The sequence below is a fragment of the Lineus longissimus genome, chromosome 8 (genome assembly GCF_910592395.1).
Source record: "Lineus longissimus chromosome 8, tnLinLong1.2, whole genome shotgun sequence".
NCBI lineage: Eukaryota > Metazoa > Nemertea > Pilidiophora > Heteronemertea > Lineidae > Lineus > Lineus longissimus.
This window is the reverse complement of record NC_088315.1, coordinates 5,303,754-5,331,648: the sequence shown is the minus strand read 5'-3', so window position 1 is coordinate 5,331,648 and position 27,895 is coordinate 5,303,754. Positions and strand designations below refer to the sequence as shown.

Sequence of the window (27,895 nt, the reverse complement as noted above, 5' to 3'; positions counted from 1 at the left end):
CTTATTGTTCAGATGGGGCAATATATGGTTTGATTACCAACAAGCTCTTCATATACATCGTGGAATCTGAGGACAATTGAACACTGTAGCTTGTTCATAGGCAAGTAAACTCTCCAGCACACCCAGCAGAATTTCTGTTAGGTTGTGACTGGCAAATGACGAAAACTCCTGTATTAGATTGGAGACGGGTTGTCTTCTCCCTGAGCAAATATCAACACAAAACCATAAATATGTGTAAAATTCATCTGTGATTTTAATGAACTTTCTACAACTGATTGCATGCATGACTGATGAGTGAACATGAAATACAGGTACAAGAAACCCCCATCACCCTGCAGGGAAATAGCACATTCATCTCGGACTTGGCAATAGTTGCCTACCTTCATTCCGAGGAAATCAGAGGTTCTTAATAGCTCGGACTGCCAGTGACTAAGGGAGTAAGCACTAAGAACCACTGCCCTTGTTGAAGTTGGTCAAATGTCCAAGACGAATGGGAAAAACGCTGCATAGATAGAACAATGCGATGACCATGTAAAAAACTCGGGTAATCACCAGTATGCACTAAGTAGTTTTCCTCGAAATACCTTATTAAAATACCCTTGCACCTTCATAGAAAAGTACACGTAGGACGGTTGTCACAAATTTTTACAAGTTTTCGCTACTGCACTGAGTTTACATCACCGCAACGGCATTCAACGATACAAAGTTGTTGATGTCTCGCCAATAGTTCATTGTCGACAGACTAACTATCTCCCAGGGTTTGTGCCAAAAACAGGGCGTGGTGAGGTCCAAGTCTTGGGGACCTTATCTGCCAGTGCAATTGAGAGAGCAATGCAACCTTAGCCCCAGCGCTTTCATGAATTCCAATTTTCACTAGCTAAGTCACTTAGGATGTGATGTGAAATGCAGTCAAAACCTTGGTGGCCAAGGTGCCCCAAGTTGTAAGTTCTAAATAATCTCTAATGTTTAGACTGACTATCAACTAGCATTGTGAATGATTTGAACACGTCATGATGACATCCTTTACTGTGATGCACAATTTTACAAACAGCTAAACCTACTAATAACACTTATTACAAAACAACCCAGCATTACATTACACTTTAGCACATCTGTAGAGCTCACTTTAATTGACTGTTTACACAACTGCCATCTATAAATACAGGTGCATAAGCCAGCTTAAAGAATAACAATATCAAGTGTTCTCATAATCAAGTGTTTCCCTAAATCAGGTGTCCCCCCAAAGACAATCATTATTTGCCCTAGACTTATACAGAATTTCTGCTAGAAATCCTCAAATCAATGGTATTACTTTTCAAATGTAACATGATACAGACTTATTAATATTATACATGTTGTCATGTACTTGTACTTATCCAAGGATATGACTCAAACTAGAATAAATAATGTCACACAAAAAAACTTCAACTTTTAAGCAAGCTGAAAACCAGACAACGGCTGTTTTCTGCAAGGTTTTATTGTGATATCAAGCAAATATTTGAGAACAATCAAAATCAGCTTCAAAAGTATAACTATGCGTTTCTGATTTCCAGAATACTTGAAATAGGCGCCGGCAATACCAATGGACTATTTTTAGTGCACCATACCCTTGGCAAACTTTTATACTAATACTTAATACTTTTGTTTTTTAAATATAGACCTAGAAAATAAATTACTGTGGACCAAACACATTATACACAATGAATACCAAAATGAATGGCTTGAAAAAGTCTTTGAACACAGACATCAGAAAGACTCCAAGCAACTTAACAGGGTCACAAATGGCTTCCAGAAAAACTTTTAACATCTATGCAAAAGGTAACGGCACACTTCCATGATACCTGCTTACCAAAACTCAACCGTCTTTTTAAAAGACTTGGCCAATCCAAGCCCAGGAACAAAATATGTGATGTCATGATGAGATTTACCACAGAAACTACAGGGAGGACTTTGACACCAAAGCAAGCAGTATTTGAGTGCAACTAACAGAATTGTAGATACCAGTATCAACCTACTATGTTTTGGAGCACAATCACATTACAACGGTTCTGAATTCATCTTTTTGACTAAGTATTGCTACACCTCAGCACTTTAAAGTGTTAACTTATCAGGATCTATTAACGAGGCCATGAGCAAATCAAAAGCTAATTACCAAGTTTCAAGGTAATTGCCAATGGCATTTCCCCTTCTAGCCATTTGCAAATATTGTGTATCTGAGGCCAAACCTCTGGTTGATTGACGATAAGGAATATTGCAAAGATTTGATGGAGAAAATGAAGTCTACTTGTTTTTATGAAATACATGTAAAGTAGAAAGAATTTCAAAATTCCCCACAGTTCTGATCATCAACTTCATAAATCACACTGGGTTATACTGGCGATTTGATGCAACATGTTCACTAATCGACTGAAGGAAGATGATTATATGACATGATAATATGACATGATATAATCATGATATAGGTCCCAAATATTAAGGGTAAATATAAAACTCTGTAAGGTTATGAAGCATGTTCCAGTTTGAATATCACACTTAGAAAGGCAGGCTTTCACTGTGTTTCAGCTGATGACATGTATAACAAGAAAATTTTCCAGGAACTTGAAAGCAAAATTACAAAGGAACGGAACTTGAGTAACCTACTTTATCCAGCTGAAACACTTGATCTAATTCATGATCCGACTACTTTCTATAACAATTATTATTATTATTATTATTACATACCAAACTATTACGCTGGTAGATCTGCTCGACAGCTCACATCGAGGAGTAATTTAAACATGGTAATCAAATTTCAAAGCAAAAACATTGTTCCTGGCCAATGATAGAATGTAGGCCATGAGATATTAAATTACCCAAACCCCTTATCTTCCAAGTAAACTTTCCATCCCATTGAAACATCCACAGTGCTGACTCTGTCCATTATGATTCTATAGGTGTGTTGCTTTGTAAAAAATTACCCACCAAAGACTGACCACACTGAATTTGAAAAAATCTTACAAATAAATGAAATGGTATATTCAAAAAATAATTAGAAAAACTTATGTTAGCAGATTAATAACCCACCTACTTGAAAAACTGTCTCAGTCTTATTTTGTCTTATGATTATAGTCCCACAATTTCTCAATTGGCTGGACAACTATTTTCATAAAAACATTCCCCACCTCATTGGCGAATTCACTTGCAACGAACAACATAAATTTGAGACAGGCAACGTCAATGGTGAAAGACCTCAATGACAGTGAGATTACAAGACCAAAGTGAGGCTGGCATATCCTATGGTTTTGGTTCACATTACAGTTTCTATGACAATGCCTTCTTCATTTCTGCTGTGTCCGCACAAGCAATGTATGTCTGACCATCCGGTGCCCGCCCATCTTTACTAGCACCCTGCAAGGAGAAAATGGTGAATCAATTTATGACTTAATTTCACAAGGTTAGAAAGGAATATTATGATAAAATTTTTTACACCATGGAATTTTAGATGTCATCAATGTCTTCTGGGTCCCCTACAGTTCTACAGTTTTGATATAATATTTGCACGGCAACTGTCAAACTGCATTGGACAACCTCACATGAGGTAATTGCCCTACTGGCAACAAGGCAATAAGATGTTTGACTTACGTTAGATAGAAGTAATTTCACTGTGTCTATGTGTCCCTCAAAGATGGCGCATAATAGTGGTGTGATCCCAAATTTGTCTTCCTCCTGCAAATAAACATGTAGCAACATTATTTGTAAACAGAAAATTACTCAAAGATACTTAACAATAGCTGAAGCACTATTAGTCAAATACTGTGAGGGTCGGTACTGGTATTTCAATTTTCTCACACCAAGACATAATGCATACTTGAAATATCTTGAAAGAAACTTATGTACGCACTAAAATACATATAGTTAAAGCCTCACAATCACTTAATCTGCCCAAGTCCCAAAAGTGTTTTTTTATGTATAAATGTGGTACTGTGAGTGTGATGAGAATCGAAGATAGGAAAAGACATGTCCTCACATTGATATCGGCACCCTTTGATAACAAGTACTTGATGATATCATCATGACCATAGTCCGCAGCAAAATGCAAGGCCTTGCGCCCTCCAAGCTGTTCCTTGTTCACATCCAAATTACCCTGTCAGGGGAAAAAATCTACAATATTATTAAGTTCATATAACCTGTACATGTAAGAGTAATTTGGTGCAGTTGAGTTGAGTTATACCTTATACTTTATTCCTATTAAACCTAAAATAAATGATCAAGTGATCCTTGGGCTTGACTGTCCTTGTCCTTGGCGAAATTAGAGGCCTTACATTGGAAAGTGGTTGACTGTGCCACAGTAACATAATCATGTCATGCGACATGATAAATATGCCTTACACTGACAGGGCATCCCTTGCCAAAAATATCTCAAAAGCAGGGCGATACTTTCTTCTCCAGGGGTTACCTTTTCTTCCACACCGAGATTTTTGCGAGTTTCCTGCAATATTGAAAAGGCCGAATTGGCATATAGTAGGCGATATATTACCTCTTCAACTATTTTTTTCAGTTGTTTGAGATCCGCATTCTTAACTAACCACATGAAATCCTCCATTTTTCTTCTGATTTGTCAAATAAACGCGTCTAAACGAGACAAAAATAGTGAGATTTTCACAAAATTTACCGGAAGTGAAATTGGGGCGTTTACCAAAACATTATGAAAGAAGGCTCATGATTCGTCGAAAGCTATATCTCTGAACCAATGAAAAAAGTTTTAAGAAAAGCCTCCACAACTTGATTGCTCTTTTGTTTAAAATACAGGGTGTTCTAATAAAAACATTTACGATTTTCGACAAAAACTCAAAATGCGCTTTGTCTATCATGTTCGGTTGCTGAGATTGTTGGCTTAACAGACTGAAATGTTGCAATAATGGGCATACCCCGCAGAGCACAGAAAAAAATGCTAAGCCAATACAATTCAATGATAATAAGCTCATTATAGAAATCCCTTCTATAGCCTACCCTAACATTACGTAATGCGTTGGTTTTCAATACCAGTTCTAAAGGTGGCTTTTAGAATGTCCATGGCTGATTTCGTTACGCCCAATACACTCAGGATATTGGACATGTAACGCCTTGACGCAGATGGTCGGACGTTGCATACGGATTTCGGAATATATATCGCTTTGAGGAATACTCTTTACTTGTTTTGATCAATTTCGAAAAAAAGGTAAGAGGTCCTTTGTAAGTAAATGATAAATCGTTAAGGTTAATCATAGGGCCATCATTCGAAAAATAGGGAGGTTTCGTAATCGGCCATGCCATACGAACGAAGATTGACGAGCGAGGGTATGGATAGGAGGGTAACCATCCTACATATCACTTTATCTTTGCGAGTTCAGGTTCAAAATCACGAACCCGACTAAGATTTTTAAAAAGTCAGAAAGTTAATTATTTCAAGTAGAGATGCAGTCATTTGCAGTCAGGTGCGTTTGAACGGAACCTGTATGGAAAAGGATGGGACCATGCTTGCATATGCGCTTTCGTTCGTTGACCAACAGGAAGGGAACATGTATGGAAAAAGGACGGTTTTACGCTATCGTTCGGTGTCCATAAATGGGTACCTCTCTGGAAAAGGAGGTGGCCTTGTTGCACTCTCGTTAGCTGACTCGGGGAACATCATGTTACATCTCTACATGCACTGAGATATTGCATGTTCGAAGGACAAAGTCACAATCAACCACATGTGTACAACACGTCTTCCGATCTGATCAAGGAATGTCGAAATGTACGTGTAAATATGGGACAACTGATCTCCTGAATGTTGAACTAGCTCACAAATTAAGAATTTGTCCTCTAAGTCCTTGGTTGGGCCTTTTCCAAACAATACCGAGTCATTTCTTTCCAGACACAAAATGACTCCGAAGAGCATCCTGCCCATCCTGATCGCCGTCTCAATCATTGTAAAGCAGACCTCAGCTCAGTTGGTGTGGGAGAAGATAACGATATTGGGAGCAACCCGACCTGAAGGCAGGAGGGACGCGGGCTTGGCGTTCGACCGAAAGAGGAACCAACTGATTTTGTTCGGAGGGCGGAGAGGAGATGAACTCTTAAACGATCTGTGGTTCTTTAACTTAAACACGAGTAAGTTGATTCTTTAACTTAAAGGGGCAACTATAGGCATGCTGATTTATGGTGGAGAAGTTGCGGGAAAAACCCCATTTTCGTGTGTAAGTTTCCCACAAAATATGGAACAATTTAAAGGAAAGCTTGAATAAAAACAAACATTAGCCCCTCTGCAACGCATAGCAAGTAGCCCCTCTGCAATGCATAGCAAGACTATAGGCCTTCCCACTAAGGACCTTGTTTGGCTTAACATTTCGTAGGAATGTGTACCCGCTATAATCAGTGTTTAACTAGTCAATAGAAAGAAGAAATTCTCAATCGACTGTGCCTGCCTTCAAATCTCAGGATCATTGAATTTAACATGGATTATAACATTTGCTGGGATTTTCTAAATCTCTTAGCCCTTTCATTAAATTAATTTTCCAACTACAATCACCACACGTTTTGTTGTAATACAGTACCGGACAGAAATTGCACCCCCGTGAATGTATTTTGTCTTTAAAGGGCGCATATCCAGTAATTCACCAATGCTGATATCATTTCAGATCGATGGAGTACAAAATTCATCCTGTTCAGATCTCCCGCAGCCAGACACAGTTTCGTGTATGGTATTTCTGGTGACAGTTTTTACGTGGTGATGGGGGTGGGCGCCGATGGCACGTACTTCAGCGACATCTGGCGTTTAGATCTAGCGTAAGTGTGAGGGATGCAAAAGAAAAACAATACAATGATATTCGAGATGCAGTTTCGTATTGTCGGTCATTCGTAGGGATTGCGAAATCTGCCTGGTGTCAAGTTCCTTTTCTTATCTCAACTGATTTACGTCTACCAAAAAGACCGCAAACCCTGCTGTGCGCAAACCTGTTTTAAAGAACATTTTGATTTTCAGAAATGATTACTGGAGAGAGCTACCAGCGAGAGATATGCCATCATATCTAAGGTAAGTTTAAAGTTACTTCCCATTAGCATATCTAATTACCAATTGGTCCGAAATGGCGATACAATACTGCTTGCCAGTATCATTCATAAACGTTGTGACAATAGCAAGCACTCTGATACTAAATACGGACACATATTTCAGGTACACTTTGACGTACGCGTTCGATTACTCAACCTATCTATCTCCTTCCTCTCTCATTCAGCAATCAAATGTGGTTATCTCTCTACGGCAACGCTATGAAGCCAGCCGTCAGGGGCGGAGCAGCTGGCGGAATATTTGAAAATAAAACACATCTTTTCGTTGCGTTCGGAGCCGGCTCACAGAAATATTCGGATGTCTACTCCTACGACGTCACGCAATCTTCGTGGTACAGAGGTGAGTAGCAAGACATGTTCCATGATGCACAGGTTGTAGTCAATGCTCCCCCCCCCCCGAGCTAGTAAGAGTGCAAGGCTGCCTCCTTTTCCATACAGGTTCCCTTCTTGTTAGCCAGCTGATAATTGTGCCAAGCCGTATACATACAGTACAGTTCAATATTTACCCTGTACACAAAACTGTGCCAAGACTCCCATCCATATAATATTCCCTTCTTCAGATTTTGACGACACCCATCCGTACTCACCAGCCTACCCTCACGCCAGGGACCAACACAGCGCAGCTATGGTCGATGAAGACACATTACTCATCTTTGGCGGTTGCCTTAGGTAGGAATCAGACATATATGGGATCTGTTTCGCAGAAGGATTAGCCAGGGCAATGTCTTTCAGTTAAGCCCAAATTAGAAGTTGACGCTAACAGTTAGTGTTGCAGATCACATTGTATTATGAGGTTTCTTTTTGCAGCGGTGGAAAAACCGGCGGTCCCTGTCCAAGTGGAGATTCCTGGCTTTTCGACGGCAAAAGAAGAACATGGGAACAATTACCAAACTGTGCTCCGCCAAGGTAAGGTTATAAAGTAACCGCCTTATTAGATCAACTAGATATTGGCCCTCGAGATTCAACATGACCGTTGTTTACCATCCTGAACGTTAGTGGAACACTCGTCATTCATAACCGAGCTTTTATATGTAAGGTGTGCGAGGGGAAGAGCGCACGACTGAATCCGGTATTCGATGTTTCAAACTGTAGAAAGTTAATGTATAGGGTAGTACCATAAATAAATAACATAAAGGTATATATCACCACAGTCATCTTTCACGAATCTTGATTTTTACTGTTTTTACATTGATCTTTTTCGACAGGGTGTATTCCTCTATGGCCATGCTTCCCTACGTCCAGGGCAAGAGACGAGTGATTGTCTATGGCGGCGACGAGCAGGGCAAACAGGTTCTTGCTGTAAGTATAGTACCCAGCCCCGGATGAACGTTGTACATGATTACCAAATTACACCGAATTATTTCTAATGGTGCTCACTTATAGCAAGGAGAATATGCAATTTAGATCTTTCTGTCGAAGAGTTATACCGATAGCCATGTTAGACATTGAGAAAATCATATGTACCCAGATAACACTGCTTGGTTGTGGCGAAGAAGCGTCAAAAAAGCGCTCAAACCGAGAGTTACATAGCTTCTTAAGGAGACACTAGAAGTTTTTCTCTCAAATAGTATTCACCTGAGGCGTTTACATTTTCTTAAACAATTCTTTAACCGATTTGTTTTCAGACGATACCATCGCCAGACGATGAAGTGGCAATCTTCAATCCTGACACGAAACTGTGGACACTGAGGAAAGCAACAGTGAGCGCTTGATCTTTATTTTGAATGTCAACTAAGACAATATGTAGTAGCTGTTTGTTCGGAAAAAGGATCTCTGGCCCTTTACAAATCCTTATCACAAATGGAAGAAAAGACGACAGCGACCTTTTTTGTATTTATACCCTCCAGTTTTGGACTCCATTTCGCCGTCTCGTATTCGTTTGCTAGAAATAATTTGAGAAGTTCTTCCAATTTATTCCTGCCTTGAAATGAATTCTCTCATCACATCTGAATTTTTTTCTGTCATTTTTCTTGCCAGGGCTCAAAGATACCGTCGAAAAGGATGTCTGTTGCTATGGCCACCGGTGCTGAGGGTATTTATATGTTTGGTGGCGCTACAGTTTCAAGGTAAGCATTGGCATGGTGAATCTTTTTATCGTGTTATATAGCGCGGTTGCAAATATAAGGAATTCAAACTAACTCTGTGTTATAAATCAAAGCGACGTAATTCACCAACCTGGTATATTGTTTAGATAACTTGCCCGTAATTTGATGCATACAGAGGGCCAGTTTTGAATGTTTGAATTAAGTACTGATCATAAAAAACCGTCTCTCTTTCAGTGGCATCATTTTAGACGGCCTCTGGCTCCTTCGAGGAGACGCTGCCTTCGCAGACAAAGCAGAAATCTCCTCGGACTGCAGGACTTACGGGAAGTCGTTCGTCAACCTCATTCTCCTCCATGGGATTCTGATGACACTTGGTTGGGGATTCTTCCTCCAGATCGGAGCCCTGTTTGCTCGGTATCTTAGGGAAAAGGCGCCGCTTTGGTATCATCTTCACAAGTTTTGTCAGGTAGGATTCGACTTCTTCCTTCCAACATACTAGTCTTGGTTTTTATCAAGAACAGGAACTCTACAGAATAACATCAATTTCAGCCTAAAACTTTTTCTCAAAATCCATGCTTCAGGCGAGATCGTAACTGAATGGTAACAGCAAGATGGCTGATGTGGCGGCCATGTTTGTGGATCCAAAATGGCTGTTGTGGCGGCCATCTTGTATAAGAAACGGAGTGCTGTTTTTTGTTGTGATAAGTGACATTTTTGTGTTACCCTATGTTCCATTTTAACCTTCTTGCAGGTGACGGGTCTCGTCTGCACCGTTGCTGGTGTCGTTGTGGCCTTTTTCTCCGTCCAGGGAGAACATCTGCAATTCGTGCACGGGATGCTGGGTATCATTGTCATGATCCTGGGCATCATGCAACCAATTGGAGTAATAATGTAAGTGATATTCTATTGCAATTGGGATATTGCGATGTACACGAAATTATTAAATGACGACCAAAGGAAGAGAAGGTAATCTCCGGTGACATGGCACCGCAAAAACCAAAGGTATGCATCGGAATTCATGTGAGACTATACGGTTTGAAGTATGGGATTTCTGGCACTTGTGGGATAATGCCGATAGAACTTTGGTGAACCCTCTTGATGAAAGTCAGCGAATACCTCATTCCATTTTTGACTGCAGCTTTTGATAAGAAAGCTTCGTTAAGAATGCAAAGCTGCTATTTAACGTCAATAATTTTTTAACGTCGATCATGTCTCGAAATTTTGTCTCGGTCCGATTCTTATGAGTAGTTCTGCTCCTTTCTTTTCAGACGACCACGAGATCCGAGACCAGGTGAAGTCAAAAGTACCAGACGATCTATGTGGGACGGATTCCATAAATACACAGGCCGCATCAGCCTCATCGGTGGACTGGTGACCATCTCGCTTGGCCTCCTGCTGGCTGTTCCCCACCAAATCATATGGATCCTATGGTTCTCGTACGTGGGGTTGCTCGTCCTGATTTACGTCTTCTGTGAATTCTACAAGAAACTCTCTGAGAGGAACAAGAAGGTCTCCAAGTCGATCACCAAAGATAAGTTCTACGCGAACTTGTTGAATGAGGCGTACACGCAGTCAACCTCGAGGCGTACTTCCATCAACACGGGCCGCACAATCTCCCAGGTTGAGTCGCCAAGGTTAGAAAGTATGATGAAAGGGATGGTGAATGGCGGTTTCGAGGCACCCAAAGGAGAGACATCCTTGGAGCTGACGCCTCATGAAATCACGCAGTTCGGTGAATCAGTGAAGCATCGACCACTCAGTGACCTGTATGAGGAAGAAGAGAAGGACACAGACCCCATCTACGACAATGTTGACAGTGCCAAACGCATGAACGATATCATCGAAGAGGAGCTAGACAGAGCCGCGAAGAAAGATGTGGAGTCTCCACCGCCGGTCCCGGAGAAGTTGAACGGGTCTGTCAGGTTGTCCGTGACCGGCAATTTCGAAACCAAAGACAATGATTTTGATTTTGATGACATTTTCAAGTCTGTGGCGGGCAATGATGATATAAATGCAAGCGTCTCCAGTTACTCAAATGATGATCTCCCTGTAACCCACCTGTAAGACAAAATATGAACGAATTAAATTCAGTCATGAAGTCCTCAATGTGTTACCCAACCCCGGCGACAGTCCTTAATTGTATGTGCCGACGATAGGGACAGTTCATATTTCGAGACCAAATAACCCACGGATTTATGCAAGTTTTTATTCCGTGGTCTTCCAAGCGTAGATGGCGGTCTTGCGGGGCATGAGCTAGTGTTGAATGTTCTTCATGAACATACCCACCGGACAAAACGCGTATCTTGACTCGAATCGCCCCGTTTCGCCGCAGTATTGCTTTGTATGTATATTATGCTTGTCCTCCGATGGTAGAGATACCCACCTGGTAAATTGTTGTATATACTATCACGGACTTCTATACACTATAAATACGTTTTAGATATTCGATTATACTATTGATTCGGTGTAGGGAAACCATCATGATAACATTTTAATTCGTTCTCTGTAGTGTCAGAATGACGACTGACATAAGATTTTGCACTTTTGTGCTTTCTATTTTCTTACCAATATGTTCATGTTCTTCATAGATTCGGAATGTTTATAGTTGAATTTAATAAACTTACTTACATATTATTCTACGTGTTTTTTTAAAGATTTATATAATTTGAAAGCTCTGGTCCAGGCTTAAATCTTCCCTACAATTCCGGAGCGTATGCACCTATATGGCACGGTTGAGACTTGTTCAGGGTGCTTGATCTGTCACGATGTGGGTCTACATAAAACTCGAGAACCTTGACTGAAATATTGCAACAGATTATTTTGTCCTATTGACCATTTAAGGAGTCTTTCATTCCCTTTTGGCCGTACTGAGGGGATGGGGAGCCGACACGAGTACAATGTAAAACTGATATGAAGGAGCATGTATTGTAGGGTCTCATTTTAACGAGTGCCGACGTCCTGGACGGTCTGTGCGCAACCCTTCAAATTGATGCCTGCCGGTCTTCTCAAAAGATTTCGACTTTTGCTTTGTTAGGAACTATTGAAAAATGTAATCGAACTTTAATTCGAGTCTTAATTCAAGAATCATGACTCGTGCCGCTATCTGATTTCAAAAGAACCGCGCCCGATTTAGCCATTCGGCGCTTGCCAAGTGCGCGTTCTGAAACGGATACGGAAGTGACGTGTCAAGTGCCTCTAGCTTCAGATCAAACAACATGGCGGTAGTGTTGCTGTGCTTTTGCATACTGCTGATGTTTTTGGGACATTTGCCTCCTTTGCAAGCATCGACACACTGGATTGTCACGGAAGATGGAAGAATTCAACATCAGGTAATGAACCAGTCGTATTTGCAAAGTGTAGAAACGCATGTGCTCCGAAATTCGGGGTGTAATTGGTTGCTACTTTTTTCCATTAATTTTTCAGTGCATTGCTGCACATCACGACACTGACACTGAGCAGTGAATGTATATCATTAATTACACAAAAATGTAAACAGTGACGTGTACATGCCACTTGGCATGAATGGTGGTGTGTACATGTTTATCAGGGTCTACTGTATGACTAGAGACTGTCATGAGAACTCAACTATAGCGGCCGGTGTAAAAGTGTTGGAAGTGTACAGTGCCAGGCCCAGTGGTCTGTGCGTAGATGGCGATCTCTGTCAGTGAATGTATATCATTAATTACACAAAAATGTAAACAGTGACGTGTACATGCCACTTGGCATGAATGGTGGTGTGTACATGTTTATCAGGGTCTACTGTATGACTAGAGACTGTCATGAGAACTCAACTATAGCGGCCGGTGTAAAAGTGTTGGAAGTGTACAGTGCCAGGCCCAGTGGTCTGTGCGTAGATGGCGATCTCTGTCAGTCATGATTATATCACTCACTGACTCAGACTTAGATCAAGTAATCCCCCGTGGGTCATGTACTGTACCACTGACCCAGGGCCAGGCCGGGGTTTGTCCTTTCTGAACAGCAGTTTTATCAAGTTAATCAGGGAAAACGTCAAGCAAATCCTAACTATTTGATTCTACTACCACTCGGTATCAGACTATGGTTGGTAAAAAAATAAAGAATCAATATTGCATCTTTGAATCAGTGATACTGCTAGGTGATCAAATGTCAGAATGTGTTGTATTTCTAGAACCTTTGAATTCTTCTTCCCCAACAGTTCCTGACCAATACCTCCTTTACATTGGAAACCTCTTTTATTGTTTGTTTGTTTCTTCTTCCAGTTGGATTCTGTGTTGAGTATGCGACGTCCCTACGACCTTGTCGCATTGATAAAGCAAGAAGAAAGGGCACAGGTGGTAGAGGGCCTTAAGCATGAGCTGATCACTCGTAAAGAGGTGATTGACAGCAATGAAGACCGTGATGTGGGGTTGGAACAAAGATTTTATCGGAGTGATATTGACTGTCAGGCAGCTGGAAAAGCACTTCCAGAGTTTGACCTCTATATCAGTACCGTACAGCCATTGGAGAACAAAGGCATAAGGTAGGACAACCACATTATCATCCTCATCATTACCGGTACGGCAACCCTGTTGAATCTTTGCCAGAGGTATGGAGTCCTTTATAGGCTATTGTCCACAGTCCACCTATGTGCGATCTTTTACTTGCCCTGGCGTAGACACTCGGGTACAAGGGGCCACAGCTTTTTGTCTCATCCAACAGACCCTCATTAACGTATCGCATGTTTGCTTGTGGTATTGATCAGTGCCAATGCCAATTACGCTGACTTGTCTATTTGCCCATGCACTGCATCAATTGTGTCTTTAGGGGAGAATCCAGTCCAACATTTTCGAACAAATTATTAAAACCAGCAGCAGGAAGTGCAGCGTGTGGAATTATTAAATAAGTTATCATTCACAGACACATTGTGTACACTGTGCAGCAAAACTATGGTGCTGCAGGGAAGTATTGACTGCATCCATCGTTGAAGTCTCAGCCTCGGAGTCAGATTTCAAAGTGGACTTGTCAGGTCGCTGAACTATGGAATACATTAAAAGTGTACTAATTACGTGAATGAGCTCTTTCTGAGTGAAATATTCCTGCTCTTGTATATATCTTTATATAAATGGCTAGTGTTCATGTTTAAAACCTGGGCCTCCACTATCAATTGAACACAATGGAGACGATACAGATGACCTATCATCATTCACTCCTTCAGCACCAGGTAATGCACTATTCCACTATGACTTAGGAGGCGATCTAGGTGATTCATCACTTGGTAGGATCTACCATAGGCCTAGATAAATGAGATATACTCATATCTTGCGCGACCCAAATTAAAAGCAAAGAAAAGCCAATAAAACAATGCTTTCATTGACACCATCGACATGTAAGATTGGGGACTTAAAATCATTGTGATCAAAAGTGACAAAGATCAGCCAGCATCTCCTAATTCAGCCCTCAAGGATTTGAGTCCAATGTAAATTCTACCCAACAAGGTGCTTGACCTGTGTTTATCATCATACAACACATGATTTCTTTCCAGACCTGAGGACCATATAGACTTGAAGTCCAGGCCCACATCCAAGCTAAAACAGCCTACATGTAGTGATAAAACAAAGTTGGACTATAGCATCCATTCCTTTGAACATCTAGAGGTAAGTGGGAGTCCTGGGAGCTTTCTCCACAAAGAATTACTCAAATTGGCGTGGTGAGGTATTTAAAATAGTGACTCATGTTGATGCTGCCATCGTTTGACATCTTGACACACATGGCTCCAGTCCAAGATATTCAATCCCTTTGACAAGCTCTGCCTGTTGAGGTGGGGACTGTGCCTGCTGGAGATTCTAACAAGGGACCCGAATATAATTTCTAGAAACCTATGGAAGCATTTTGACTGGGTGTTCCTAGTCCTTATCCTTTACGAAGGGATGCACTGCCCCATACAAGTGTAACAGGTGTTGCAGGCCAATCTTGTCATCAGCATGCAGACAATTATGTCCAGATTTTACCAGAACATAAAATTTTATAAACTCTTATCCTGATTGCGTCCACAGATGGTGGGTTTTTTCATCCTGTTAGATCAATAAAAGAATTATGTCTGTTGTACACGTTGGCCAAATCTTGTTGGCCAATACAATATGGCACATGTGCCACATCACATCGTCATCATGAGATCTGTACTTGCTGACAATGATTTCAACCAATACATGTACTTAGGTGGCTGTTCACTATTCAGACTGGTGAATTCACCAATTTTCAATGGCGTATGTACAAATTAGCTGTATCGATATTATATAAAAGTTGATATCATGATAAACTGATGTCTTTGTGCCTGTGGGCCATGCTAAAAGAATACTGGTTGAAATTATAATTTTGACAATGTTCTTAAATTGCAGGGTGTACAACAAAGGAGAAATTTGACGGGCACTCCAGAGCTTGGCCTGAAAAATGCTCTGACCTTTCGTGATAACATTGATGACTATGGCCATCTTATATGCGAGGCCTTGGATAAAAATCGTACATCATGGGTCCTTTACAATATGGCCGCCTTCTATTGGCGGATAAAAGGCAACCCTTATCAGGTCATAGAATGTTTGAGGCGGGCTTTGCACTTTTCACCAAGGTGAGTTGATTTCATGGGAACTTTTTTCCTGATCCTTATTTTGAAAATGAGTATAATTTATAACAGAACAAAAAAGGTGGCTATGAATTGTATAAGGTTGCGTTGTAGGCTCTTCCAGTTTTGCATTGAATCTGCTGCCTTAGGTTTAGAGTGCAAAAATATCATGCTATAACTACAAATAATTGATAAATGTCAAAGGATCTATAGCATGAAAGTAGTATAAGATGACGTATATCGATACTACTCGGGTGACTCTTATTGATATAGGATATTGATTTAAATGGTTTTGTGGCCATATCTCATCCACTTCAAATCTGATGAAACATTATCTCAGTTTCTCAATTATACAGTAGCAATATTTCTTGGGGCAGGTTTCAGATATCACTGGCTTAATCTTTTAATTATAGGTAAGAAGTAGGCTGATATTGTATTTGAGACAGGTAGCCCACGGCTGGGGCTATTTTAGTAGGTTATTGACCAGAGTGTCTGGCTTCATGCACCTGCTGTCCCCTAGTATAACTAGTGGAAACTACCATGGCGCAGATCAAATTTTGTCATTACACTTGCAGTGTTCGTTGTGCCTTGTAATTTGGAGTTGATTTAGAAAAAAAATTCCAAAGCAATGAATAGCTGTCAAATGTGTTTGATCCGGTAGCAGATTCTTATATAGAATTTATTGTTTTGCTTTCCAGAACGCATAAAGATGTCGCTTTGATCAGTTTGGCAAATATACTTCATCGTGCCCGGTTCTCAAACGAGGCTGCCATTGTCGTCCATGCTGCACTAGATATATCAAAAGAACTTAACGTCAATCATTTCACTCTTGGAAACATTTATGCGGTAAGCATATTCACCCCCTCTTTCACTTAGATTCTTGGCCGCAAAGTTGAAATATCCTACATTCTAAGGAAGAAAAGTTTAGTTCAGTTTTGAGTTGTACAGTACGGCAAGGAATCATCGGAATGATGCATACTTGCGTCAGTGTTAGAAGAGTTTTTAAAATGGGCGTTTTCTTGTGGTACAGGTTTGTGGTTTTCTTGTAGTCTCCTCTTTTAGTTACCTCATGTTTTCTACCGTTTTCAGGTACTTGGAGATTATAACAAATCAATCATATGTTTTGACAACACGTTGAAGATTCAGCCCGAGTTTGAAGCTGCTGCTAAAAGAAAGCATGCTGTGATGTGTCATCAGAAACTTGAGGCTGCATTAGAGGCCCAACATCGGTAAGAATACATTGCTTTTGATGTGCACTGTGCAGTCATCCCCTCTGAGTATCAGTACAAGAATAGAAATACTTCAAGCAGGGAGGATATAGCTCAGAAGGTGATTTGTCACCTGCAGTGGGATCATCCTTTCAAAATTCCAATAAAACTTGTGAAAGAATAAAACCAGCAGTTGATAATTAGAACCAAACATGAGCATAATTCATCTTACATCAATTTTTCAGATCTCTCCAGAAGACGTTAGATGAGCTGAGAGACTATCAAGAAAAACATGAAATCTTCCAAATGGAGCAGGCAAAACTTCAAAGTGAACAGGCCCCATCGGATATGAAGCTCGACCAGCGTCTTGGTTACGAACAACAACGGATCCGAGAAAGTTCCATTGGGGTCGGCGAACATTGCCGCATGATGACGAAGGAGGGAAAGAAGATACTCAAGTGTACGTGGGGCCGGAGGAATATCGTGCATCCGGAGTTTGATATTGTGGCTTTCAATGAAGCGGAGGGGCAGCGCAGGGAGAAATATAAAAAGGAGGTGAGATTTGGAGAGCATTTCGATGTTGAGGAACATGATATAAACATTTTGATTTTCATAGATTTTCATGATAAATCTCATTAAGAACTTAACATCTGGGCAACTTAACGAGTTAACTTTTTCCTTTTCTTACTTTCAGGCAGCTCAGAAGCGTGATGAATTAATCCAGATGATAACCTCGCCCCCTCCGACAACCGATTACTTCAAACCTGTCCACCCGATCAAGTATAGCAGACAAAAGCCTGACACTCCAAAGGTAAGGACATTCTTAAAAAATTGAAATTTTTAGATATCAAAGAGGCTGTTTTTCATTATGATTGTACCAGTATTCTTCTAGAAAATAGGTTTTAAAGTTTCATTGTCTAGTTGATATAGTTCAGAGACAGATATCAAAAGAAAATGCCGATCTGTAAAATTTACCAGTCCTATGATGGGTCACATTGCTGCTACTGTTTCAGGGAAATAATATGCCATGGAAGTCGGCAGAATGGCCCAATCAGAATGAATGTGATATCAGGTTTCCTGCCTGGAATGAATTTCCAACAACTTATCTACCTGCTGAGAACAAGGGCTTCGAGTAAGTGGTGTGTTTTTATGGTGATCAGGAAGGTCTGTTGACATCTAAAGAGTGCTGTCTGGTCATTCTTCTTCTTGTGGAGGTTTTTTTGCGTGTCTTCAACATTTGGGAATTGGTTGGGGTTATTTATTGAGTGATTCTGTCTTTACTATTTAGGTATCTAGCATTTAGGTTAAGTGACTTGCCCAAGATGATATATATTGTGTCAGTGTTGGGCATGCAGTGAAAACAACTTGTTAAAAAATGTCAAACAGATTATTTCAAAGGTTTTGAAATTTGGCAACTAATCACATCTTTCCTTTCAGGGTGCGAGGTCTTCTAAGTGAAGCACTCAACCTGAAACCCGGAGATGAGCATCCGTTGCCATGGTATCCACCCGTCTGCCTGACTCATTCCAAGATTGAGGAAAGCAAGAAGTCATTTGATCATTTGCTCTCCATCAAGGACCGAGCACGAGCCCCGAGTAGGCTTCCTGATGTATCCATCAAAGAGGTGAGTCTGCAGACAAAATTATTGCTCACGAGTTAATTTTTGTTTCTTCAAAACTTGTATATGAAGAGCTGCATAGCTCAATTGCTTCACTACATTGCCAATGAACCTTATTTTTAACTTAGTGCTGAACCCAAACATTTTTATTACAGCACCTTATTCGCTTGGTTGACAAAACGGCCACAGGTGACCCAACAGAAGAGGAAATTGGACAGCGGATCCTGTCAAGTTTGAAAAAGAACGTCGGCCCGAGCTGGATCCTGTATAATTTAGCTGGTCTGTATTGGCGTATAATAGGGAACCACTACCAGGGGATCGAGTGCTTGCGACGGGCGTTGGTGTTTGTCCCAGATAATCTACGAGATGTGCCGCTCGTTAATATGGCAAATCTGCTGTACAAGGCCGGCATGGTTGATGACGCCATTGAAGTCTTGGAGGAAGCGCTATCTGTCTGTGATTATGAAGTAAGTGGAAGGTTCATTAGGGAAACACCATGCCCATTCAATAAGGAAATCCTTGTAACCTGTTACATGAAAACAAGCTTGGGTTGACCTAAAGAGAGGTCAGTAAAACAATGCTTTCTCGAATACAGATTGGGGGCTATCCCTGTCTTTTGATGGCCATGTTCAAAGGGTACAAAAATGTCAGGAAGGCTTCCTACTTAATCAGAGGCTCTAGGTTATTTGCCTTATGCATGGCTTGAGCCCTCGGTCTGTGGTATTAGTGAGCTCTTTCAGGTATGTTTAAAGAATATTGGCTTAATTTTGCCCTTGTTGGTGCTTGTCGGTATGGTATGTTCCTGTTTCATCTTCAGCAAAATTATCGTTTTTCAGCCATCTGCACAGTATTTGATGGGAAATCTCAATGCCGCCAAAGGCAACTTCAGTGGTGCTGCCTATCATTATGAAAAAGCATTAGAAATTGAGCCGGAGAGCCAGGACATCATTATGCTGCTGAAGGGAATGAGATGTTACTTCAAGTTTCAGAAAGCGCAGCAGAGTTCCACTGATGAGGCGGACCAGCATCCGCAGACCCCAAGATGTCAACGAAAGGTGCAGGAGGATGACACACATCAGACTGAGAGCCGAATAATCTGTAAAACGGTGAGATTCTTTGAATGTTTCCATTTGTTTTACTAGTTCCCATTTAAACACAAATTAGTTTGTTCACCCGTGATATCGTCCATGGCTAACAATTGCGTTGGTCGCATTCACAGTTGATCAAGTAAATAGAAGGAGGGACGTGTCAAGCAATACACCGAGTTTCAGCTGTCTGCCTTCTAATGTCGAAGTGATTATTTACAGGAGAATGGTAAGGAAATCTGTATCTATGAGACCCGCACCAGAGCTAAAGCAAAGGGGCAATGTCCTTCCAGTCCATCTCAAATGTGTCCCGCATCCCAAGTGAAGGTCGAGGGTTGTGAGGGTGGTAATGGAGAAACGATTCGGATCGTAACACCTGAGGGCTGTGCTGAGGAGCTGACTAGCCTACAATGCCAACGTAAGTTTCGTACTGTATTGGGCTTAATCAAGATCAACTCCATGTCGTGAATGAAGCCTGAAACTGCGCACTCTTTGGAAGTACTTTGTTTTTTCGACCAAAATTTTCAAAAAGTTGATATGCCTAGCAGTCTGATTCCATTTGACTTGCATACATAGGTTCTGAGAAAGTGTGGTAGTTTCGCTGCTGCACGAACCATTTTTATGCCTGGTTACTAATTGTGTTACGTTATGGTAGCTTCTACATTGTTGACTCAGTTTTGTTCTTATGTGGTTTTAATTTCATTTGTCAACATTGCTTCACATTTTGTGTTAACAGGACAGTCACCACCAGAGGCACAATGTCCCGGCCGTTGCTCTTGTAACTGTAAAAACAGCAACAAAAATACACAAACCAAAAAAAAGCCAACGAAACCCAATCCTGTTCATGCCAAAGTTAATAAGTCTAAAAACACTAAAAAGAATGCTTTTGTAAAGAAAGCTGAGGTTAGAAATCCTAGTGTTGCTCCGCCAAGGCCTAAATTGAAACCTCAGAAACTGAAAGAACCAACTCCCAGGACCACTCCTATTATAACTCCGACACCAAATGTCATGGTGGATGCAAACTACCTGGTGGACACGGAGAAAGCAGATGCATTGGGTATGAAAGTTACAAGTTTGATTTTAGGAGGTAGTTTCTCTGGTTTCTTTAATAATGGAATGGTATGTCTACTTTCTCTGGGCGAAGGTTTCAAATATGAAAAATTTTGTGCAGATTCTGCAACTTGGTGGTGGAAAAACTGCAAAGGTTTAGTGATAATTTATAGTAATTTGAGATGCTTTAGTTCTGATTTTCAATTTCCTTGTCATTGCTGCCTTGTGTTTGAATATAAGCTTACTTTTGCTATCAATTCTTTGGTGATTTTTTGATACTTTATTTTGCTTTTAGTGGTGTTTGTATGACTGTCAGAGCAGATTTTATCGATGATTTTAGTCTTAAGTCCTGAATATGTTTTGATGTGTTCCATGTTTTTGTTTAGATATGACTGATGAAATTGATTGAAAATAGTCCAGATCAAGAGTTAGTGTTCAGTAGGAGAGAACGTGATAATGGTGGCACTGATAACATGTCAAAAACAAAACCAATTTCGTCATAGCTTAGGTAATTTGTTGAATGGCATCCCCCCCTCACACTAGAACCATTTGTTGGTGTCTTTAATTGTCATTGGGTGGTGTTGTTTTATTTATGCACCTGCTGTATTCACTCTCTATTTAAAAGACTCCAATAATGTTGTATGATATGTGCATTGTGTATTATTTTGGCTGATTGTAAACTTTGGTATTAAATTTTTGTGTGGGGATACGCTAGCATTAAGGTAAGGTACATTCCCCCATTTGAATTTTGGATATATGTATCCTCTTTGTGCTTGAATAGGGTAAAATTACAGCTGTTTAGACTTGGGGTCAATTCTTCAGATGCTACAAAAAGTTCGAGTTTACAGTTGTTGGGAAATCTTCAATAATGTTAAAATTTGGCGACGTCAATAGTGCCATTCATGTCTCGTTTCATTCTAGGTGTCGCTTCATCCCACGTGGATAACCCGTACTTCACCAGTGAGATGTTTGAAGATGATTTCACATCCATTCCTGTCAAACCAATCGAACCGCTTCCCAATGATCAAGTGAAACCATTCGGTAAATCACATTTCTAAAAATATCTCATGTAACTTATTTCTTTGTTGCTAAACTGACTTTTACCAATATTCTTGCTTTACATGTAGAGATGTTTAGGTGCAAATTCCCTCGATAACTATTTCAGCACATTTTGTTGTTGTCTCATCACAAGTTTATGTATTTTATCTTCGTCCTATTTTCTGTAGACGTCACCCTGATCATGGAGAATGAGTTTGAAGTTCTTCATATTCCGATGGGTAGGTTTTATTTTGCGTTTCTTTGTTGCCTTCAAGCATTCGTACGCTTATGCACTTTTGGCACAGTTCCTTTGCAATTTATGGTGATGATACAAAGTAAATGACATTTAAAAACCTTTCTTCATCTGTAAATCTTTGGATTTAACTCTGCTGAACTTTGACTACTATGGCGTAAATTTGGATTTCCATGAAAAAAATTAAAGATACATAATGACATCTCCATTTCTTCTACCAGATGAAGCGACTGCAACTGACTTCAAGAAGCTGTATAGAAAGTATGGATTCTGCAAGGGCGATGAATGCCAAAGGATTATTTTTGAGGTGAGTACGATTTGTAAAAGATATTCATGCCATCTTCAATTTTGTTCTCGTCTTTTTCATGGAGAACACTGAGTTGCATCCAGCCAGTTTCTCCAGTCATTTGCCTGAGCTATCGCAAAGAAAGAAACTGCTTGTGGAAATTTGGGGTTTACAATATCACCTGATGTACTCTACTGTCTTTTTTTCAGTATGGCGGTCGCAAACCCCACATCAAGTTGTCTCAGTCAGGTGATCAGATCTCACGCCATTTACTCTTCTCTGAAGACACTGAGGTGCCGTTTGGTCCTACTGATTGTGTTTTGTTTGCTGACGGCGTCCGGACTAGGGGTTGCGAGACTGGAGCGCTGAGAAAACTGGTAGGTAATGCTGGTACTTGCTGCTCGTGTTGTGGTCGGTAATGTTCAAGGTGGAGATAGTTTTAAATAGTAGGATAACGTGGAGAGACCTCATCTGACATGCTATTCTACCAGTCAATCATTGGGTTATTAGATAACAAAAATAATAAAACAATTGCTTCCTCATCAATTCCAGAAAGAAAAACTTTACGATTTTCGTATCGAACTGCTGAAATTGGAGGCAAGGGTGCGTCCTCCATATCCTACATACTGTGATCATCCTGCGAATCAGGAGCCCAGTGCGTCTGCTTCAGATGCCAAGCAGGAGGACTGTATTCCTAGACCGCTCAAGATGAAGCCAAGACTTTATAACTACGTGTTGGAGTTACCTGAGATTTTAGATGCCGACCTGCCTGGTAAGTGATAGATTTGTTTGTTAGTCAAATTGTGCGTTAGTGTGGTAGGTAATTCTACCCAGGTAGAAGTCGTCATCCCCTAACTCCCGGGCTTTAAATTTTACCTCCTTTTCAAAATTCTCTCCTGTTGTATCATCTCTTTGGTGGTAAAAGGTAAAAGAACGAACTTCCTTTCCTCTCTTTCAGATACTTCTGTCCATGTTTCTGATCGTCTGTTGCTGTCATGGCCGAGCTTGGATGAATGTCAGGGAAATGTCCTCATGAACCTCAAACAGTTCACAAGCACCTGGCTGTCCGTTAGTACTAAAGGAGTCAAGTAAGTGAGAAAGTTTATCATATTGTGAGTTGTTGATCCATGTTGCTTAGCTTGTCAAGACAAACTTTAAGTCTGTTGTGCTGGTGGCCAATAGGCCAAGAGCTAATATCTAGGGGGGGCTGTTGTAGACCTATGGCTCAGAATCTCGGTTTGGGGTCAAGAGGCCAATCACCATACCCAGTTACAGTCATCATCAGTCTTCTTATCTTGGGTTGCAAATCATTGTAAAAGAGCAATTCTCATCCCTCACCAAGTAATATCTTTATTGAATTGTTTGTTTTCAGCATTTACAAACACATTGATTTCAACTCAACTAAAAATTACATGAAAGCAGAACCTTTCTGTAACGCTGACTTTGGTGGGAGTGCACGGACCTTGGATCACCTACGAGGGGTGGCCGAGCGGGAACAACTCAATTATTCTGCTGAATACGGTCTAAAGGAAGTGCTGCAGAAACTCGGACGAGAGGGAGCGACTCTTGAAGATGTCTCCGCGAGAATTGCTCATGCCTTGAAAAAGGTAACAGTTGGATTCCTGGCACTCGGTGCCTGTTACTGCAGAAACAAACACTTGCTTAGACTACACTGGATTGAAATGAAAAGAAAAATTATGGGGGGGAGATTTTATCAAATTCCTGCATTTGAATCTGATCTGTGGAATGAAATCCATCTACCGCAGACTTTTGCCTTGTTTGCTTAATGAAATAGTTTGCTTTTATTGAAACTGGTTTGTTTGTTGGATAAGTTGTGTAAAATGTGATACTTACGTAAACAGTTAATCTCCTCATTCCAGAATTCTACCTCATGGGTTGTTGCAAATATGGCTGCTCTATATTGGCGTGTTAGGGGTAAACCGAAGGAGGCCATTGACTGTCTGAGGCTGGCTCTCAATGTTGGACCTCTGGCCACTAAGGTAAGATAGCTGTTGTGACTGAACTATCCGTAATCTTTCTTTGCACTTGATCTTGTTAGATCATTCACAGTAACACAGCCACAGTATTATAGACAAGAAGCCGTCGATACTCATGTGCAAGAGAAACAATTTAGATCGAGGTGTCTTGCCCAAGGACCCAGATACTAAACAGGCATGGTACTTCCAAGAGACACACCTGATTATGTGCCCTGCGTACCTGTAACTCATGTTTATTTCTTATTATTATTTTCAGGACGTGTCCCTTGTCAGCATCGCCAATATTTTACATCGAGCAGAACGTCTAAATGACGCCATTGTCGTCAACAACATGGCGTTGGATGTCTCACCAAAAATTGTAGTCATTCATTTCACGATGGCCAATATCTATGCAGCGAAGGTAAGGGCAGATTCTACTTCATCAAATCCTATCCAATTGACCTTTATCTTCTTTAGCGTCACTCTGCACTTGGGGGTGTTATTCTTCTGGGAGTATTCCTACTCATGAGAGGATTAGCCAGAGACCGGCTGTAACCATGACATGTAAAGACTGACCAAACAGGGTAGCATCAAAAATGTTTGAAGTACATGTACTGCGTTTTCTGTTGTATGCAAGTCGAAAAGCTCATTCAATGACATACTTGATCTGTCTTGGGCATTGTTCTAAATGAATTGTGTTCTATAACTTGGATTATCAGGGCAGAAACTAAAACCCTTTCCCACTTTTTTCAGGGTGATCTTCAAAAAGCGACGCTATTCTATGAATCGACGTTGGGTCTCCAATCTCACTTTGAACCAGCCAAAATACGCCTACGCTCAATCCAGTGCCATAAGGTTCTCAGCGAGTCACAGCCATACAAAACGGACCGCAAAAATGGATAAGGATAGCAAAGGATGCCATCCGGCATGCCAAGTACTTGTTCTATTCCAAAGAGACTTTATTCAATTTGCTTTGGGGATATCTAAAACAGGGCTTTCAACCCTTTGAAATATGAGGACATTTTATTTCAGCTTCTTGTCTCAACCTGCTCAGGTCAGTTATGACATGGGTGTGGTCTATATACCTATGATAGGGTACAGGTTTCAACCTCTTTTGGGAAATTCTCAAATGCTGTCCATAATGTTAATATATTGAGAAAAAGGTGCCACAATTGCTTAGATCGTGTTGTAATGAGAGAGAGCTTTGGCCCATACACAGGTTACAGATTGAGAAACTCATTAATTCAATTGCATCTGATGGGCTCAATCCAAAGATTTAGCTTCAGCTTTTATATGTACAGATAACAGATTCAAGTTTATGATCATTGTTGTGTTACTGTAAAAGGAAACCCTGTTAATACATTGTATTTTGATCCAGATTCAAGATTCTAAATTTTCATTTCATGCTGAAGGCAAAGTTTCACTGTACATCAGTATGCTGTGTGCACATGCATAAGCTGGTTTAGCAACGCGTAGCAGCCTATTTTTACCTGTGATATGCCTATGTGTGTATAAAAGACAGACTTAAACTTGTGGGTGCTGTATCATCCTGGAGATCAGCACCACAATTCCTTTCCTCGGTTCCTATGTATTGTAGATTATGCAAAAAAGCTGGTGATGGTGCCATGTTCAAATTCTCACCCGAAGTAGAAAGAATTTTTTCTTTAATGAATCAATTGGGTAGAAGAGAACAAAGGTGAGCCAGGAATTATTTTCAAATTTTCTATTGTTTGTATTGAGTGTACTTAATTTATGTTTATTTTATTTAACAGGCGATATGAATTATGTCAGATTCATATCGAGAGGATCATGTTTTAAAATGTTTGTAAATTTAGTTGTGCTGCAGATATTTAATTACGTTTGGCGAAAGCTTAAGTAAAATAGATTGAATAAATATTTTATTCCAGAGGGTATGGTTATTCGCATAATATTAGATATTTCATAAAATATCCAAGATTTGGAAGTTTTGTTCCACTGGTTCCACTATTAGAGACAAGCAGCAGTTCTTATTAAAATGTGCTAAAATGTTTTGGGAGTGGGAAGGTAGATGTGTATTCAAGACACATTTCACAGCTAGTTTCAAATGGTGCACATGTAGGCATTAGAAAATACTGTTGGTTACTCAATGTATTCATTTAGATACTTTTCTATTCCACAATATGTGCATTGACTTGAAAATGTATAGAGGATTTTGTCCTTTGTTTGTAGTTTGTAGAACGTTGGCTAAGCCTAATGTGATTGATAATTTGGCGATAAAGGGACACTAAGAGTACAAAGTTATGTTGAACAAATGGCAGAATTAGAAATCAGAATTTCAAAAATATTTACAGTGGAGAGATGTTTCATATCTAGTGGCCTCCATCGGCCTCCTGGTATTCTGACACCTACGGCTACAGTGTATGAAGTGTCAGGACAAGAGAAGATGAGTGTAAAAAGCTGGAAATATGTTTTCAGATAATTCAATCATGTTAAATCTGACGAGTCTCGGAACATGTTGATGTGAGCCTAAGGGGGTGATAGTGAAATTTTCTTCCAAAGAAAGCACCAAAATGGTGAGGCTGTCTTGAAGATCATTTCAGCAGCATTAAAACTATGCTGGTTCTAAGTCTGCAATCTGTTATTGGTATTTAAATCATGTGATGAACTGTTTGGTTAAGGAAACAATCTGTCACTTTCATCTTGTCTAAAATGTAATTTCGATGCAGTCACAATAAACTTTTTATACTCTCTTCAGAAAATTGACTAAATCTTTTTTATTAGAGGACTGTCAGTCAATTTCAATGTGTATCAGACTTTCAAACACTTTGAGGGTTGTGAAATTGTGGCAGTGGTGCCTTTGTCTCCATAGTATGTTCCCTGGTACAACCAAAGGGAACATCTAGTAAGCGAAAACAAATTTGATTTTGTTTGAGGCAATGCTTTGAAAAATGCCACAAGCGAACTGTCTAAGAGAGACAACATCCCATTCATGAACAGTTTGTCACATCCAGTGGGATATTCATTATTTCCTGGCGTCACAACCAATGTCTTGGGACCATCACAGCCCAACCAGATTGGAGTACTTCAGGAGGACCTGTGATAGTACCGAAGACATTGGTTATGACTAACCGCACACTGCATCTCATAGTTGGGCAGATATGACAATTACAAGAGATTGATCATATTCTGTCATGGATTGTCACATCCAGCACAACGTACGAGCAGCGAATGTTGAGATCTTGGGCGCGGGTGCATTCACAAGAGACATTCAGTTATGGGAATGTCTCGTTTAGGAAACATCATGGGGATGTTACATTTCTTTTTTGGTCACAACCAGGGTCTTCAGGACCCGGCAACTCCCACTGGAATTGATTCATTCAGATTGATCCTCGACAGTACCAAAGATTCTGATTATGACTAACAGCACACTGTGCATCTCATAATGTAGCAGACAAATCAATCACAAGAGAAGGATCATATGTCAGATTTAGGACCAAGAGCAGTGAATGTTGACATCATCAATGTACATATTACATTCAGGTATGTAACGGAGAGGGGCGAGGGAGACCCGCATATACAAGACTCAATTGGTCTGAGGAATGTCACATTCAGGGAACAGAGCATGCAATGAATGTCAGTGATGCTAAGACGACAGAAAAGTGTCACATTCATGTGCTCATCGTAGACTCCAATGCAATCAATTTGGTGGGAAATC

The 27,895-nt window shown here is 40.4% G+C and overlaps 3 protein-coding genes across 4 annotated transcripts; 2 read left to right on the top strand and 1 right to left on the bottom strand.

Moving 5' to 3' along the window:
• Nucleotides 1-229: 229 nt before the first annotated feature.
• Nucleotides 230-4,667, bottom strand: LOC135492625 (myotrophin-like). The gene is made up of 4 exons (XM_064779184.1): nt 4,517-4,667; nt 4,007-4,123; nt 3,622-3,705; nt 230-3,387 (listed from the first exon to the last, which is right to left on the bottom strand). The coding sequence occupies exons 1-4, from the start codon at nt 4,580-4,582 to the stop codon at nt 3,301-3,303; spliced, it is 354 nt and encodes a 117-aa protein (XP_064635254.1). The 5' UTR covers nt 4,583-4,667; the 3' UTR covers nt 230-3,300.
• Nucleotides 4,668-5,879: 1,212 nt separating this feature from the next.
• LOC135492529 (uncharacterized) lies at nt 5,880-11,177 on the top strand. The gene is made up of 12 exons (XM_064779046.1): nt 5,880-6,111; nt 6,639-6,786; nt 6,983-7,033; nt 7,236-7,408; nt 7,629-7,737; nt 7,876-7,974; nt 8,274-8,367; nt 8,694-8,768; nt 9,046-9,134; nt 9,348-9,579; nt 9,865-10,004; nt 10,382-11,177. Exons 1-12 carry the CDS (start codon nt 5,883-5,885, stop codon nt 11,175-11,177), a joined length of 2,235 nt encoding a protein of 744 aa, XP_064635116.1. The 5' UTR covers nt 5,880-5,882.
• A 1,151-nt stretch (nt 11,178-12,328) lies between these two features.
• Nucleotides 12,329-26,939, top strand: LOC135492278 (tetratricopeptide repeat protein 17-like). Of its 2 annotated transcripts, XM_064778641.1 has the most exons (24): nt 12,329-12,442; nt 13,352-13,611; nt 14,614-14,725; nt 15,467-15,693; nt 16,386-16,533; nt 16,777-16,916; nt 17,141-17,450; nt 17,590-17,706; nt 17,909-18,027; nt 18,333-18,519; nt 18,669-18,980; nt 19,350-19,619; nt 19,821-20,016; nt 20,335-20,655; nt 21,570-21,689; nt 21,875-21,925; nt 22,161-22,246; nt 22,435-22,602; nt 22,778-22,997; nt 23,184-23,313; nt 23,598-23,832; nt 24,106-24,225; nt 24,479-24,622; nt 24,955-26,939. In XM_064778641.1, the coding sequence occupies exons 1-24, from the start codon at nt 12,329-12,331 to the stop codon at nt 25,102-25,104; spliced, it is 4,257 nt and encodes a 1,418-aa protein (XP_064634711.1). In that variant the 3' UTR covers nt 25,105-26,939. The 2 variants fall into 2 exon arrangements, with proteins under 2 accessions (XP_064634711.1, XP_064634712.1); XM_064778642.1 differs by lacking the exon at nt 20,335-20,655.
• Nucleotides 26,940-27,895: the final 956 nt, after the last annotated feature.

What these genes read in the sequence shown, in the direction of transcription:
- LOC135492625 (XM_064779184.1), bottom strand. Translation starts at nt 4,582, where the DNA reads ATGGAGGATTTCATGTGGTTAGTTAAGAATGCGGATCTCAAACAACTG. An exon ending in CAAAGGGTGCCGATATCAAT is followed by an intron (nt 3,706 to 4,006) that starts GTGAGGACATGT and finishes GTTTATTTGCAG; the next exon opens with GAGGAAGACAAATTTGGGAT. An exon ending in TGAAATTACTTCTATCTAAC is followed by an intron (nt 3,388 to 3,621) that starts GTAAGTCAAACA and finishes TTCTCCTTGCAG; the next exon opens with GGTGCTAGTAAAGATGGGCG.
- LOC135492529 (XM_064779046.1), top strand. Translation starts at nt 5,883, where the DNA reads ATGACTCCGAAGAGCATCCTGCCCATCCTGATCGCCGTCTCAATCATT. An exon ending in ATCTGGCGTTTAGATCTAGC is followed by an intron (nt 6,787 to 6,982) that starts GTAAGTGTGAGG and finishes TTTGATTTTCAG; the next exon opens with AAATGATTACTGGAGAGAGC. An exon ending in GGTGGCGCTACAGTTTCAAG is followed by an intron (nt 9,135 to 9,347) that starts GTAAGCATTGGC and finishes TCTCTCTTTCAG; the next exon opens with TGGCATCATTTTAGACGGCC.
- LOC135492278 (XM_064778641.1), top strand. Translation starts at nt 12,329, where the DNA reads ATGGCGGTAGTGTTGCTGTGCTTTTGCATACTGCTGATGTTTTTGGGA. An exon ending in GCTTTGCACTTTTCACCAAG is followed by an intron (nt 15,694 to 16,385) that starts GTGAGTTGATTT and finishes TTTGCTTTCCAG; the next exon opens with AACGCATAAAGATGTCGCTT. An exon ending in GGGAGAAATATAAAAAGGAG is followed by an intron (nt 17,451 to 17,589) that starts GTGAGATTTGGA and finishes TCTTACTTTCAG; the next exon opens with GCAGCTCAGAAGCGTGATGA.